This window comes from Phasianus colchicus, chromosome 2 (genome assembly GCF_987193195.1).
Source record: "Phasianus colchicus chromosome 2, bPhaCol1.hap1.1, whole genome shotgun sequence".
NCBI lineage: Eukaryota > Metazoa > Chordata > Aves > Galliformes > Phasianidae > Phasianus > Phasianus colchicus.
Genome location: NC_143437.1, coordinates 41,584,230 through 41,599,966, shown reverse-complemented (window position 1 = coordinate 41,599,966; position 15,737 = coordinate 41,584,230). Strand labels below are relative to the sequence as shown.

Below are 15,737 nucleotides of genomic sequence, written 5' to 3'. Positions count from 1 at the left end.
TATGAAACACTGCATTTTTAAAGGGAATATTTCTTAACAAACAGCTCTTCTGTTTGAATGTTTCCTATAAACATTGTGGATGTTATTCAAATAATGGGTTTATGGCATTCTTAAATAGATGGAAAAGCAGTCATTGTAATGTAATCTAGAAATGTACAGTAATGCAAAAAAGTCCTGAAGGAGCTCCTAGAAGATAAAAATGTGTTAGAAGAGGTTTTAAGAAAGAAATTTAGGCTGCTCTTGTACTATTGCGTGTAGCATCACATGGATAGATTACAGGTTACTGTAGTTACATGTGCAGTTTTGAGGTATCTCAGTGACAAAACTAATGCAGTTTTAAAAGTTTCACAATCTGGTTCTGTGAACTTTGCATTTCTGAAAGGTATTCTGCAAAATTTGAAAACTCTTCAGCTTATCTCATGCAGTTTCTTCTTATCTTATACAATCTTATTTCAGGTCTGAAAATGTCACAGCAGCACTCGATGATGCCTATTTTTGCAATTACCCTTTCTCCTTTAGAGAGTTCCTCTACCTTTTTTTTTTTTTTTTTGATGGTAGAATATTCATTTCTGATGAAGAATTCAGCATATGTGTAGATGTAACTCATTTCTAAAAAACTTTATGTCAAGACCTCTGTTCATCAGTTTGTAGCCTCCAATACAGAGTGACAGTAAACTCCAAGGATTTTTCAGATTTTGAAGGATATTTTTCAGCCTCGAAATAGCCTATAAAGCTAGACTCTATTCGTGAAAAGTGTACAGGCATAATAAATATTGCTTAGTTATGGTAGCTAATGTACAACAAAATTTTACTGTAAAGTATATCTAAGTTTGGGCAAAACTGACACTTGAATTTTGTATGTTTTAGCATCACAAGAGACTGAGGTCTGATCAAGATGTTGGTTGTTTCTTTTACCAACTTTGTTTCTGACCAGGCAAATTAAAATAGTCACAGAGAGCTGCAGATTTACTTCTGTGGCAATAAGGAAGAAAAAATTACAATCTTGTAACAATCACCAGAGACAATCCCTTATGGATTAAAATCACACTCACATTTTTTTTTCTTCTTTTTTAATCTGCTCCATACTCCCAGTCTTCTTTGCATGGCAGATAAGAACATCTATAAGTGTTTAAGGATGTGATTTTGGGGATGTCTCCAAATATCCATTCTCCAAAGATGCCTTTGAAAAATCCCAAGCTATTTCATTTATGTATTTTTAACGCTATCTTTGGTGTTATAGAGAAATTTGTTTTTCAGATTCCTTCTTTCCTTGGTTAAAAAATAATTTATTTAGAATTTATATCACTTGCACCATCTTAGTGTCACAGTGACCTTACTGATATAAAAACCTCTAGTGTCAAAATAATACAGTTTTACAACTGTCTTCTCTAACAGTCCTAATTAAATAGTGTCATAACATCCCCATAACCCAGTCTAAACACATTTGAGTCCAAAAAGTTAACACATGCAAGGCTTTTTTTCTCATATTATTCAATTAAAAATGAATTCCCTTTCCCCAGTCCAAAGCAAATCATTACACATCACTCTCAGTGGACCAATTCCTTTCTTTTTGCACCAGTACAGCTGCCAGAAATCTCTTAATATGGTAAAAAAAAAAAAAAAAAAAAAAAGAAAAGAAAAAAAGAAAGAAAGAAAAAAAAAAGATGTAAAAGGCAAGCAGTCTTCAAGTGTGAAGCACCATGAGGACCAGGAAGCAGGAGCAATTAGGGCTCCCTATGGGCAGACAGGGCCTGCCTCTCTGCACTAGCCAGAAGCAGAGAGCTGGGGGCACCAGGACACCCAAGCTGCAGGCACCAGTACCTCCCTGGGGATGGGCTGATATCAAACTGAGAAGTCGCATGAACCCAAGCAGACCAACCTCAATGAGGAGCATGCTCTCAGGGCCCTTTCACTGAGATCCAATGTAGCACTTAGGTGCTGCAATCCAGGAGGCGCATGGAAAAATAACTGCCATCTCTGAAGTAGTCCTTCCAATGAAAAATCCCAGCAACCATCTCCTAATGTGGAAAAGGTGACAGAAACCAACTTAGGGCAAGTAGAGGCCAAACTGTTATTTGCAGTTTTACAGGACAGAAGCTAAAGACTAACAGAAGTTGGTCAGTGGCAGTATAAAGACCCCAATAAACCACCTGAGCATTCTAGTTGGTGGTGTATAGCATTGTACATTTCAGGTTTTGTGGCTTTAAATCGCCATGAAATACACAAATAACTGAGACAGCAGACCTCTGATTCGATCATAATATATATGCAGAAGTTGCTTTGTTATTCATGAGTGAAGAAGAAAGTTGGAGAAAGAGAATCACAAACAAGAAGATAGCAGAATACAAACCTAAGGATCTCAGCATCTCATAGGTAATGAAAACAGAGTCCAGAGTGATGGGAAAACTTGGGGAAATAAATTCTCAGAATGTGAATATAAGAAGCTGTAAAAAAAGGGAATCATCTGCATAGAGGACTGTATTGGAGAGACTGGAAACAATGTGTATCCAGTGGTTTTACAGCTAATCCACCAGGATGTCTAGAGAGATCTAGTCTTTCTAGGTTCCCACATCATATTGACTATTTTTCACTAGACAGCAATTACTAAACTATTGAGTGCTCACATTAATATATGTGACATGACAGCATACAGACGCAGTTTCCCCATCCACGATTTCCTCTGGTGTGTGCTGGAGTAAGCTACAACAGGAAATGAATAAATTGCTTTCCACGTTGCTTTCCCTGCTCTCCACACCATAGAAACTGTGAAGTGTAAGCATGTGAAGTGCAAACCTGTGAAAGCATAGATGGGTCTGTGTGCATGCCTGAGTATGTGCGTGAATACAAGGGAAGCAGAGTAGATGATTTGTGTTTCCATGCTGCAGAGCCGAGTATTTTGCAAACACTCCTGGCTGATAGGAAACTCAGAATAAGTATACTATTATGGCACAGGGCCCAAGCTGCTATGGTCTTCAGAGCCATGCAGCACTGAGTAAAGATACCTGCCTACATCATCAGTAATGTGGGAGTGCAGTTTTCCACTGGGTTGTGCAGAGATGCCATAGGTTACTATGCTGATAATCATCAGATTTTCAATGTTTTTGAATTTCAGAAGACTAAATGAAATAAACAAGTTGCAGGTATCTAGCAGACGTATGACCTGCCTTCTAATGTTCAGCCCAGAAATACCTTTGTGAGATCAGTTTCGATGAGGGCTGCTCCAAAAATAATGCTTCCTATTTTATTATGTTGGCCCACGACGTCAGAGGCAGGTGGTGGGAGTACAGCAGTAGATCAGGCATGTTCAATCCATGGCCCACTGGCTATATGAGGCCACTCCCTGCCCCCACACCATCATGGAAGTGGCTCCTCTCTGCCAAGCAGCCTGGTCAACCATATATGTGCACCCATCACTCAGCAACAGTTAGACATCAACATGTGATAGATGTCATCTGGGCTGAAGCCAGGGCACAGGGATGGAACAGCACAGTGCTGACTGAAGTTATGGCGAACAATTTTATGCATTTTGATACATTGGCTGAAGTCCTGTGAACAGTGAAAAATACGCAGCTGTGCTTTCAATTTTGATAAAGGAATTTGAGAACAAGTTTCAAGATTGCTGAAAAAAAGCACTTTTTTGGTACATTTGCAACTCCGTTGTCAGTCAGCATAAATACATGACCTGCAATTTTTCATATAAAATCTACAGAATTGCAGTGAGGCATTCAACTCAAAAATTTGACCATGTCTCTTTACCAGACTTCTATAAACCCTATCTTATGAGAGAGAAATAGCCTGCACTTCACACCTTATTCATGTCATGCTTTTTGGCAGTATATACATCTGTGAACAAATGTTTTCAAGGATGAAGCACAGGAAAAATAAAATTTCATCAAAAATCTGCCATGAACACCTGGAGAACTCACTGAGAGCTGCAGCCTCTGCCGTTAAACCAGGCTGATGTGTTCATTTCACCAAAATGAAGGTCTCAGATCCCACTAGTTTTAGGGTTTTGTTGCTCTTCCTTTTTTTTCTATTTTTTTATGTTTCAACAAAAAACATGGAAAAATAAAATAAATTCTGTTGCTTATGTATATTAACTGATGTTGAGGGCTGATCTGAAAGTAATGCCTACTATTTAATTATGTTGGCCCACAACATCAGAAGCGACTATTGGTGGTATGGCAGTAGAAGTGAAACCTTCCCATCAGAGGGGCAGTCTGACAAAATGGTGTCTGACATATGAAGCAGAAGGGCTCACTTTCATAATTTGATGAACATTTTCTATTCATAGCTCCTCTTTTATTTGACATGGATGCACTTAAAATTGGTTTAAAATAATGGGAAAAAAATCTCACAGTCATCATAGAAGTTGTTATTGCTAGCTAGCAAATTTTTTTGTGCATGTGACCTAATTGATTTCTTTTGATGTATTTCTCTGGGATAAGCATTAGCTTGTGAAATGATTAAAACCTTCAAACAGGAGCTACTTGGGAATAATCTACATGGAGGAAAAAGCATATCAGTGAATCCTATCTGCCTTCACAGTAAATGCATTAAACTTAAGTGCTCCATCCAGTTCCTTGCTGAGATTCTCAAGTGCAGAATTTGTCACCTCGTTTCAACAGTCTTGCTTTTTAACATAGCCTACTTAAAGATACGTCTTTCTTTTTATCAGCACAAACTTTCAGGTAGCATATTGAATAGATTGATGATATGGATTTCCAGAAGGAAAAAAGGAATGAAACCTGTCCCCATTCACAGCAGTTCCAATTGAAGGAGATATGCTGCAGCTGTGCAACAGGCCAGCCCTCTCCTTGACCTCTTTATAACAGTTAACAGATCACTACTTCTTTATAACAGGTGGTGCCAGAAATTAGTCTGATATTAGTCTGGAGGGAGGTAGGGGAGCTGATGGTAAAGATGGTATGTGGGGAGAAGGATGTTTTTTTTTGTTGTTGTTGTTGTTTTTTTGTTTTTCTCTGTGTACAGAGATTTTTAGTTGCTGATTATTTGTGCTGCTGATGGAGGCTGCTTAATGTATCAGCTGAGAAGGTGAGAAGCTTCTTGATGTGTGGCTCCTCTAGGTGTCCTGTTACCTTCTTTGATTTCTGAGGATCTATCAGAAGTTACTTGTGCTGCTGGTGGTAGTCTGTAATCTCAGTTCTGTGCTCTGCAAAAGTCTTGGTGCTGCTTATGCTTAAATGTAGCTCTTCCTCCTGGCATGTGTTCCACAAGAATGTTATTGCTCTATTTATTTGTTTGTTATGAACCAGCCTGATGCCTTTCAGGAAGGTTATGAAAGTATGTCTCTTGAGAAAGCTGTAAGGTTGGTTGTACTGAGTGCTGATGGTTTTGTTCCTTCTGGGAATGAGGCCCATCTTCTTTCTGCTCTAGAGATAGATGCAATCTGCATGCTGCAGTTCTGAATAGGAATCTTGTTGCTGTATGTTGTATGCCTTCTGTAGATGCTACGTTTACTCTGTTGGAAGGCCTCCCATGCAGTGAAGTTTGGTTTGAGGTAGGGGTACTAAACCACCATCCCACTTGTGATGAGCTGCCGGGCAATGCTCTGTTGCCCTTTTGCCGTCATCTTTGTGCCCTGCCTTGCTCTTATCTAATATCTTTACCAAGTTCTTTGCTGTGTATGCGTATGAGAGAAGAACTTAGTTGTGAGGCAGTAAAACAAGCTCCTGGAAGCTGTTGTGAAGCTTTATGTGGCAGGGAAGGTGTTAGGGTGATGATCAGTTTTGTTGCTTGATCTTGCATAACCATTTAGAGGGAGATACTGAAATGCTGCTAAAGGGATATAGAGGAGAGATTCTTTTCTTAATGAGAATAGTTCAGAAACACATGTCTTTTAAGCTAACTGCCTCTATCAAGCTATTTCTGCCTAGAAGATGTAGAAGCCTCTGGCTATCTGACAGGAACAACTGTGGATTTCTCAATGTCTTCTTGAGAAAACCAAAATTCATCAACCTGTCTCTGTTTAGGTGATCAGAGGAAAAAACCCTATTTCCACTGGGGGTAGAATGAAATGAAGATAATTTGCTTGACAAATCAATTCTTAAATTATTAACATAAGCAACCATTAAAAAATCTTAGAGAGGTGAAAAAGGCTCCAGAGCTGGACTTTGGAATGAACTTGGTGCCATCTTGTATGCTGTCATGTAAGTTTGGCTCTCAAAGGTTTGCTGATGCTTTCAGAAGGGGGAGTACTAGTACCGTGTGGGATTTGTACCGTGACTTTGTAGTTGAAAGACTAAATCTTGGACTTCTTTCTGGGGATAACAGAGACAGGAGTATGTGCAGAATGTTGAGAAGATATTCCCAAAAGCCACGTAACAGGAACAGTGAAAAAGGGAGGGCTACATCTTGGGCTGTTATGTCCCCTGTGTATGTTTACTGTGAATTCACCTGAAATTCCTAGCTGAAGCTGCTGCTGTGTACTTAAGTTGCGTAGTCTTTGTTAAACATTGGAGTGTTCTATATCAGTGAGTTTACAGCACGTTTTTCCAAATAGAAACTGAGTATTTCTGCTGATTGTTTTTCCTTGAGTCCTGTTTTGTGTCTCTTGTGATTAAAAGCTGCTGTATCTATACATTTGATAATAGAAAAATTATTCCCTTACATAGTAGTCTTTACTTAAATTGAAGGAGCTGCACTGCTGCAACTCAAAATAATTTGACCTACAGTATTTATGGATGGGTTCACAGTGATGGCTTTGACTTCTATTTACTTTGTTTTCTGTGAGACGCTGCTTTTTTTCAGGGGTAATAGGCAGAATTTCTTCAGTGATTTTTTTTTTTTTTTTTTTTGTCCCATACCATACAACAGTAGGTAAACTGTTCTGCTGCAAGGATGAAAAAAAATAAATGTAAACACCTTAGAAAATCCTGTGTTGATTAGAGACCTTAACTGTAGGAAGAATGTACAATATTCTAAGGAGGCTGAAGGTGAAACGTGCATCTCCTGAAATATAGATGTCTTCAAGAAAGATAATGCTTTCTCATTTGCTTATTTTAGGATGATGAGAGTAAATGCTTCTGAATGTTTTATTAGAAGTGGATCCTTGGCAACATTCACCAGCCTCTTAAGTTAGTAACAGATGATATCCACGTCCAACTGGCCCCTGAATGTATGAAGCTCTTACCTGGTTGAGAACAAAGGCACTATTGTTAGTGATTTACTGATTCTTGGACCGAGTTCACTAGTTCAGGAAAACACTAAGACTGTGTCCATGGAGCTTTTCTATTAATAGACTCTAGAAAGGATAAAACAAGGATAAAGTAGTAAATTGTTTCTTAGTAGATAGAAAAAAATCCTGAAGCTGAACATTTTCAGTGTAATTTCTTTTACTTGTCCTGAACCATGCTAACTGAAATGGCATAATTAATTTGCAACTTCCCTGGGCAGGCTTACAGTTCATAAAATAAGTAAAAATTTGTAGTGATGCCTGGCTTTTAGCAATAGGAAATTGCAACATAAAAACAATGAATTACATGCAAGAAATATGGATAGAGACATCCTCACCTGCTTCCTATTTCTGAGTGTTGAATTTGCATTTCAGAGAAGGCTTCAGTCATGAAGCAAGGTGATTCATTGTACTCTGGTTTTCAGTGGGTGCGGTGTGTGTTGCTAGTGCTTTTCCCTGTAAATTTTAACCAGTAGCTATTGGTTGGGTCAAAAACCTGGTGCACTGATCTTGCGTGGGCACTTCCAGCTGCTGATTTTTGGAAGGAAATGTTTGTGAGTTACCCAGTCCTGAAAAAGGCATGTTTATTTGTCTTTACTTTATCCTGATGAATATGTCTTGTAAATACACTGACCAATCTAGCCAACAGTTTATTGACTTTAGTGAGTTAAATGAATTTAAACCACAAGCTGCAAATCTCTTTAGCTCTATCTGCTAGGTAGTTATTTGCACAGAATTATAGCACAGTCTAGGGAACGTTGTCAACTTATTAGCATAAAATGGTCAGATCTAAAGCATTACTTTCAGTACTGCTGAATAAAAGTACTGCCACTAATGAACTACTTCTAGAAGCTCCAGAAGTCTGTCCATATACTCTTAAGATACAGCTGGAGTGGCAAAGAGTAACGTGGCCTTCTTGGAAACTGCTGACACTTTTCCATTTATTTCAGTTCTGATGTAAAGCTTTTAATCAAGCTGAGTGTTAATTAAAGCTCTGAATGAAATATAGATGAATTTTTCTATTCCCGTTTAATGGAAATAAAGTTACCTCCAATATTCTAACACTTAGAAAAAGGTACTAATAGTCAAATCAGTAAACAGAATTATCCAGATAAAACAAAACCTGTGGTTCCTGCCTGCATAATAAACCTGTTCTATACTGAAACTGAATAACAGCCACTGAAGCCACTGAAATAATCTGACTTTTTTTCTGTAAATCTGTTAGTATACTTGTTTTTGATATGAGAATTGGAATATGAGTAGGTACTAAAACAAATTTCCTGGGTACTCCCTTGCTAATTCGACCTTTAATCAGATACCCTATAACTAAGTTTATTCAATTATCTTTCTGTCTCAGAGTTTCTTGGTGAAGTACTCCAAAAAGGAGGTTGTAGAAGGGCATGTGAGTTGTATAAAAAGAAATACCTTCTCAGTTCATGCAATTCTGAAGGTGTAGAAGCATATGCAAGTATACACAGATTGATGCATCAGATTTCTGTATTAAAAAAAAAATCTTTCCAACTTGTGAAAGCATTGCATTCATTGTTTGTGAAGAGCAAACAGCGTCTGGATGTGACAAGTGTTGCAGCGTAGGTCAGTGAAACACTGTTTTCTACCAATTTTGAATGTTTGGAAATGCCTACATCTTTGCTGGGTTTAATAGTCATAGAATGACCAGGGTTAGAAAAGACTGCCAAGATCATCTAGTCCAACTCTATCTACTACCACCATTTCCTCACTAAAACTTGTCCTTTAGTATAACTTATGAGTGTTTGTTGAACACCACCATAGCTGGTGGCTCAGCCATCTTCCTGAGCAGCCTATTCTAGTATCTGACCACTCTTTTGAAGAATAATTTTTTTCATAACATCGGTTCTTCTAATGAATCCATTGCTGATGTGAGGATTCATTTTCTTTGTGTTTAATGCTCAGATGTCAATGTGAAATAGTATTATTTTGCCTTGATTCAAATATGTTGCTTTGTCACAAGATCATCCTGCACAGTCAGCTGAAATCTGTTTGTATTCTAGTGAATAGTGCTTTTTTCTGGCTAACATGAAGATTGAGGCTGAAGATCTGCTTGGGAGTGTGGCTGTACTAAATGCAGTATTGTTATTGCTAATCCAGGGAAACCTATGGAAATAATGTAAATGGTTGAGTGGGAGCAGGTGGGGTGGATATTTTTAAATTGGGAAAAGACAAATTACTGATTAATTATGAAAATGTGGGATAGAGTCAAACATCTTGTATGTGTAAGCACTACTACTGAGCATAGAGCTTGAATTTTGCAATTTATGTCCATTTTTTCAGTGTTCAGTTTTGTGCTTCCAGGTATAAGAGATGTGGATGTATGGGAAAGAGTCCAATGAAAGGCCAGGAAAATGATTGCGACAGAAGCATCTCTCCTATAAGGAGAGAGAGCTGGGATTACTTAGCACAGAGATGAGTCTTAGGGGTGATCTCATCAATAGCAGAGAGGATGGAGGCAGGCTTTTTCCAGTGGTTCTCTGTTCCAGGATGAAATGGATGCAGACTGGGACACAAGAGACTGTCTAAATATCAAGAAGTACTTCTTGAATGTGTGGGTGACTGTGCAGCCAGTTCCTTGGAGATCTTCAAAAGCCACCTGTGGTCCTGTGCATTCTGCTCTGGGTGTCCCTTGAGCAGGAAGGGTGGACATCCAGATCCCATCCAACCTGAACTGTTCTGGGATTCTTTTGTACTGTTTGCTGAAGAACAGAATCCAAAGTTGCATGACTACAGTGCTATGAAGGCTGGATTATCACAACTCAGAGTGAAAGGAGAAATGAAGGCTTATTTTACATGGTCCTGAAATTTCTGAATTGTTAGCTTGATTGTCAGAATATACCACCATGATGAGAGAAAACATCTATGATTTTATGATCTGTGTCTAGAGTTAGTAGATCTTTAACTTAATTGAAAAACACATTCTCATATGCACAATTCCTACTCTACACTGTAGGAAAGAAACCTCTTTCCCACAACTAACTGCATTGCTGGAATATTTTGGTTTGGACACTGATTCTCAAGAGTGGGACGATAAGTTCATTTTATTACTGAGTTAAATCTTACAGAGCTAGTTTCAGTATGTTTAAAAGCACGTACTTTCAATTTCAGAAATATTTTAGGGTACTAGAGAAGAGTATTAAATATATCCATATTCATAGATGGGTACCTCTTGATCTCATCTGAACCTTCCCCTCCTCCCCTTCTAAAGTGAAGTATTTGGCAAGGAAATGGTTGAGGGATTGATGGATAATATTCATACAAATTGAGCTCTAACTTCAAGCAGAAAATGTTTTTGGAGCATAACTTTTTTTTTTTTTCCATGCTGGAAATTGTTGGGTTCTGTTGTAGCTGTTTCTACTGCTCAATTCTGGAGTAAGTTCTGATTATCTCATTTGCTGATACAGCAAGTTACTGTTCACATCTGAATCATGGACAATGGAAGCTGTTATTTCAATGGAACAGCAAGTTGGGACTTGCCTGCTAATGTGTTTATTTTCCATGTTTCTCTTTTGTTCTAGACCAGTACTCATTACTGTTCGAGTTCCACAACTTAATTTACCAGTTGCCACGATGTCTGTAAAAATCCAAAACAGGTGCTGGTCTGTTCAGTATGATATATTAGTTTAAATCACCAAATTATGAATTGCTACAATTTATATAGACAGGAGTCTGAATCAAAATTTTGGATCTAAAACACCCCGAGCATGAAGAGGATTTGGATTCAGATCTAAACTCTGTGGTTTGGGTTTTTCTTTAATCACATGCTGTTGCTAACCTCTATTTCATGTGTCTAAAATGTCCCAGCTGTGCAGAGTATTTCCATGAACATGTTGGACTTGTTTTTACACAGATGTAAATCAGGAGTAACTTAGCTGAAGTCAGTGCAACTGATGCCAGTAGATGTGAGAAAATATCTAGGCTTTCTATACAGTGTCTTTGTATGCTAGTAGTATAAAAGGGGCACGTATTGTTTGTGTCATCTTTATGGGATGCATGTCTGCAAGTCTTTGCATGTATGTAGGCATCTTGCAGTTATGCTAGCAAGTAAAAAACATTATGGAGTAAGACTGGCAGCTCTTTACAATAGTCATTTGCAGTTTTTTTTAAAGGTAGGTATCAGTGCCATTGTTGTATTCTCCTTGCTGTCTTTCTCACACCTCGCTGGTCTTTTCCATGCTCTCATACCATCAATGCATTGTCTTCACACTTTCATAACCATGTCCCAGTGGACCTTACTGATTGCCCTGGGTTTGTCATCTTCACTTTTAAGACTGCTACTTATCAGCAATTAGGAACCAACGTTAGAAAGTGTTTCAGGTACAGAGCTGAATCGTTTATAGTCAATCCAGCTTTTCCTATTGAATTACATAAAAGTTTCAACAGAACTTAAGCTGTGAAGAAACCCAAGATCTCTTTAGGTTAGACAGAGCTTGCAGAAGTCTTGCTTTTGTTATCCCTTTCCCTTCTTATCCCCTCTTTCATTGTTCTTGTATCCATATCCCTTTTTGGATTGAAATGTAACTGTCCCTGTGGCATTTCATGTCCTGGCCAGAAGCAAGAACTCCTGGAAGCGTTGTTGCAAAACTTGTCTTTTATCTAATGTTCCTGTGTAATTTTTCCAGACTTCTAGAACTTAATCTTCATGTGTTTTCAGGTTCCTGCTGGATGAAAATAAACTGCTATTCATTTACTCTTATCTTTACTTGAACGTAGTTGCTCTTTTCCTCTCTCATCAAGGAGGGTGCTTGGCTTACCTGTTCTAGTAGAAGTGGTCTGATGTGTCATATCATATCAGCGAGGAGAAACTGCCTCACGGATTTTCATATTTCCAGGACAGCATGTGGTCTCTGCCCAGCTGCAATTCCCCTGGAGGAAGATGGTCAGACTTCTCATTAAGGATTGTTCATTCTTGCCTCTTCTAGCCAAGAACAATATAAAACAGGGTGAATCAAGGGTAAGATCTGTGCAGTTACCAGACAGTGTTCAATAACACTTCGCATGAAAGTATTAGCCACTAAGGGAGCAAGACTGAAAACAATGAGGCCTGTGGAGTTTCATGTTGTACTCTCTATAGCATAGAAGATAGTTAACTCAGATACCTCTGGGACAGCAATAAAATAATAGGGAAAAAAATATATCATTAGATCTGCAAGCCCTTCTTCAGCAAAGTATTTTGCCTTGGCTGAGGAAGATATACGTCTTGATAAACTCTTTATAAGTTGCCTTTAGGTGTGTACATTTGAGACAGGCAAGGATGAATATTCATTGACTGTTTCTTCCTGGGCCTGGCAGTATTTCTAAACTTTCACAAGAGTGAATCCTGTGAGGAACATCTGGTTTCCTGTTGCTGGGTCCATAAAATACAAGCCTTGTGAGAACTCGAGCTAGCTTTCTAGCAGTTATCAGCTGTAGTTTCAATCTCATAAGAGAGGCTTAAAAAGATGCAGAAAAACAAGTCTGCTTTGGCTCTAGTGTTTTTATTATATATCATATATTGCTTATCAGGGATGAGTCATTTAAATGATTATCAGGATGTGTTTTTGGAACACAAGTTCAAATGAAGTGTTCAGATAGCTCTCATTTTGTTTAGAAAGTTAAACTGGGGGAAATTCAAAAGTGAAAGGATACCTATTGGGTGAATAGGGGAAACTTATAGCTCTTAAGGCTTAAGGATAGGCACATCTACAGTGGCTGGATAATGATATATTTTCCCCACACTGATAACTGAGGTAATCTTGGTTAGGACTTAAAGGTTTAAAGTAAAAGATTGCTCATTGCTGAGAACCATGTTTCTCCAATTCTTATCACTAACTTTCTCTACTGGAATTTTATGAATGCTTGAGCATAGATAACTCCTGAATCCATTCCCTTTATATTGGAGGCACCAAATCACCTGCCTCTTCGTAGTTCAAAATTCAGTTTAAAAACTCTTTTTTCTGTACTACTACTTCAGGGACAGTTTGATATAGTCTTAGAATTCACTAATTAAATTTTTCATAGCATCTTTCTCTATTTTAAAGGAACATTTGGAAGTGACAGAGGATTAGGTTTTAATGCTTCCTGGTTGTGACTTCACTGTGGCCAAAGAACAGGATCTTGATTTGATTCTTGTACAGGGTTATGTAAAAGAATGTAGAGTGTCTCCTGACTGACAAGATTTTTAGGCTTAGAAATGTGTGGAAGAAAGGAGGTTTAGTAATGGGCAAGTAACAGTTTACGAAGCAGTTTAGCTAATAAAAATACCATGTGGAAAAGTACTGTATTGGTCTATTATTTTGTTGGGTGTTATGTACATGTGAAAGCATGTTTTGTTTCCATCTGTATAAGGCTATTCGGCATTTGAACTGGGAGATAGCAAATTCCATTTATTGTAGAATTCCTATGACTCTGTATTTGCTTTTTCTCAAAAACTAGGGTTGAGACACTATTGAAAGAGCCAGGGTTTTGACTGGACTTACTTAAGCAATGAGAATGAGCTGTTCTTTATCATATTAATTTCAGCTGACTCATGTCATTTCACCTCCCCAAACCAATGAGGGTTAGTTAAATTATATCCAAACCAGTCATAAATTACCAATGAATCAGTAACAGAATATTTTGGACTGGTATACAAAAACATTTCTTGCTCCATATATAGTTAGTTTGGATCCTTGTGTGGTTCAACAATATTTTACAGAAACAAAACATTCTCATCTTCAAGCAGAGTTTAGTTTCCTTAATAAAATTTTTAGTGCACGATGGCAAGGAGTTTAGCCAGTTTACAGCTGCATCCCTATTAAAGCAGCAAACAAAGGCACGTAATTTAAATACTCTGTGTTCAGAACTTTCTGCTGTCGTTTATTTAGTTTATCTGGTAGATGTGCTGATACTAAATGCACGGTATGCAGTGGATAAATCATGATCTCAACTCCTTGCTATAATAATCCTTGCTACCTTTCCAACTGGGAGAAGAAAAGATTAAAATATTTGGATGTAGAAGTTGTGCAATGGAACATACTCTCCTTGGCTGGAGTACTTGCTATTTTTCTCAGGTAAACTTGTAATTTGGTTACAATATTGCTGTTGAGAGGTTTTGTGGTACAGATTTTAGACAAATGGCAAAATTCAAGGACAGGAACATTGCTGAGAAAAACAGTATAAAATAGACTTTTGTATTGAGAGGTTCTGTATTGCTACAGAAACATGAATGTAACATCTATTTTATGCTTTGATGGATATGTTGAGAATGATGTCATACTACCTATATTTTATAGCTACACCAAAGAAATGAAAGAAAACTGAAAATTGTTCCTGGAGCTGTAATGCACATAAGCACTGTGCAAAGCTGTCATAGAAAAAGCAAGTAATCCAGGCTCAGCCAGAGAACTAACATTAAAGTCAACTCTGTGGCCTCATTCAAATGCTGATCTTGTGGCTTTGGCAATCAGATAATGTTTTGCTCTTATATGGCATCTTTCTTTCATGATTTATGAAATGCTTTACAGAGACAAACAAGTATGGTAGTTTGATTTTTGGGGTGAGCACTGAAAAAAATGCAAAGAGAAAATGCATCATCTATGGTTAGTTCATTGCAGGCATAAGTGACAGTCCTGACTACAAGTATTGCCTGAGTTTTGGGTAGACATGCTTTGTTTGTTTCTATTATCATTATTATTAAGAACTTTGCAGCTGTATACATCTTAGTAATAAAATACTGGGTCTCTACCCTATATACTTCTAGATTCAGAAATGGAAGATAATTGTCTAAGACCTCAAATTCAGGATGAACCTTGGAAGCTCAAAAAAATGACAAGTGCCACAGTAGTTTTCAAAACATAGAGACTCAATGGCATGCAAGCCAAACAACTCAGTCCATGCTTTTTCTTGGAACATCATCCAAATCCCCTTAAGAATGGCCCTCAACAAAGACGTTTTCTTTTAATGGATACAAAGAGAATCATAATTTCGTTTACAGAGTATCCTCAAGTGTTTTTAACAAGTAAATATAATTGCCAATTTTGATGGATTCATACAGTTTCTCTTGCTGCACCCTTTGTTAACAGCATGGGCTTTTTTCAGCCATAAGTAAATCTTTTTGTAGGAAGGAATGGAAAGATGATGAGTGTGATTAAAAAACAAGAATGGGTTTTTAGTCTTGAATTTAATTCCTAATGTTGCTGCAGACTTCCTTGGTGACACTTGACAAGTTATTGAATCTCTGTAGCTTAGTTCAGTCTACAAACTGATGCTGCTGGAATTTCTCTTCCTAGAGGAAGGTTGTAAAGAGTGATCTTATGATGAAAGTAGCATATATTTAGAAATTGCATGGATCTGCAGAGGACTTAGATTTTTTTTTAAACGTTCTGAAATGTGTGAATCCTAAAGAAGTATTTAAGTGTGATTCTTTTCTATGGATTCTCTCAGTAGTGGGTGCTGCAAGGGTGATTTGTGTCATTTCTATAATTAATCTGTGGTACTTGGGTAGCTCCTTCTTTTCAGACAGCTTCACATCTGAACATACATTTTTACTCGG

General features: G+C 37.8%; 1 protein-coding gene across 7 annotated transcripts in view; it reads left to right on the top strand.

Annotated features, from left to right (window-relative positions):
* Positions 1 to 15,737, top strand: part of SMOC2 (SPARC related modular calcium binding 2) — a 134,531-nt gene that overhangs the window by 15,187 nt on the left and 103,607 nt on the right. For 5 of the 7 annotated variants that reach the window (XM_090135468.1, XM_090135467.1, XM_090135471.1 and 2 more), the window contains exon 1: positions 4,904 to 4,926. The exons of 1 other annotated variant lie outside the window; for it this stretch is intronic. In XM_090135468.1, the coding sequence (XP_089991594.1) occupies positions 4,915 to 4,926 (12 nt within the window). In that variant the 5' untranslated portion in view covers positions 4,904 to 4,914. Of the gene's footprint in view, positions 1 to 4,880; positions 4,927 to 15,737 lie in introns of those variants that run through there. One more of the 7 variants, XM_090135472.1, reaches the window with a different exon arrangement.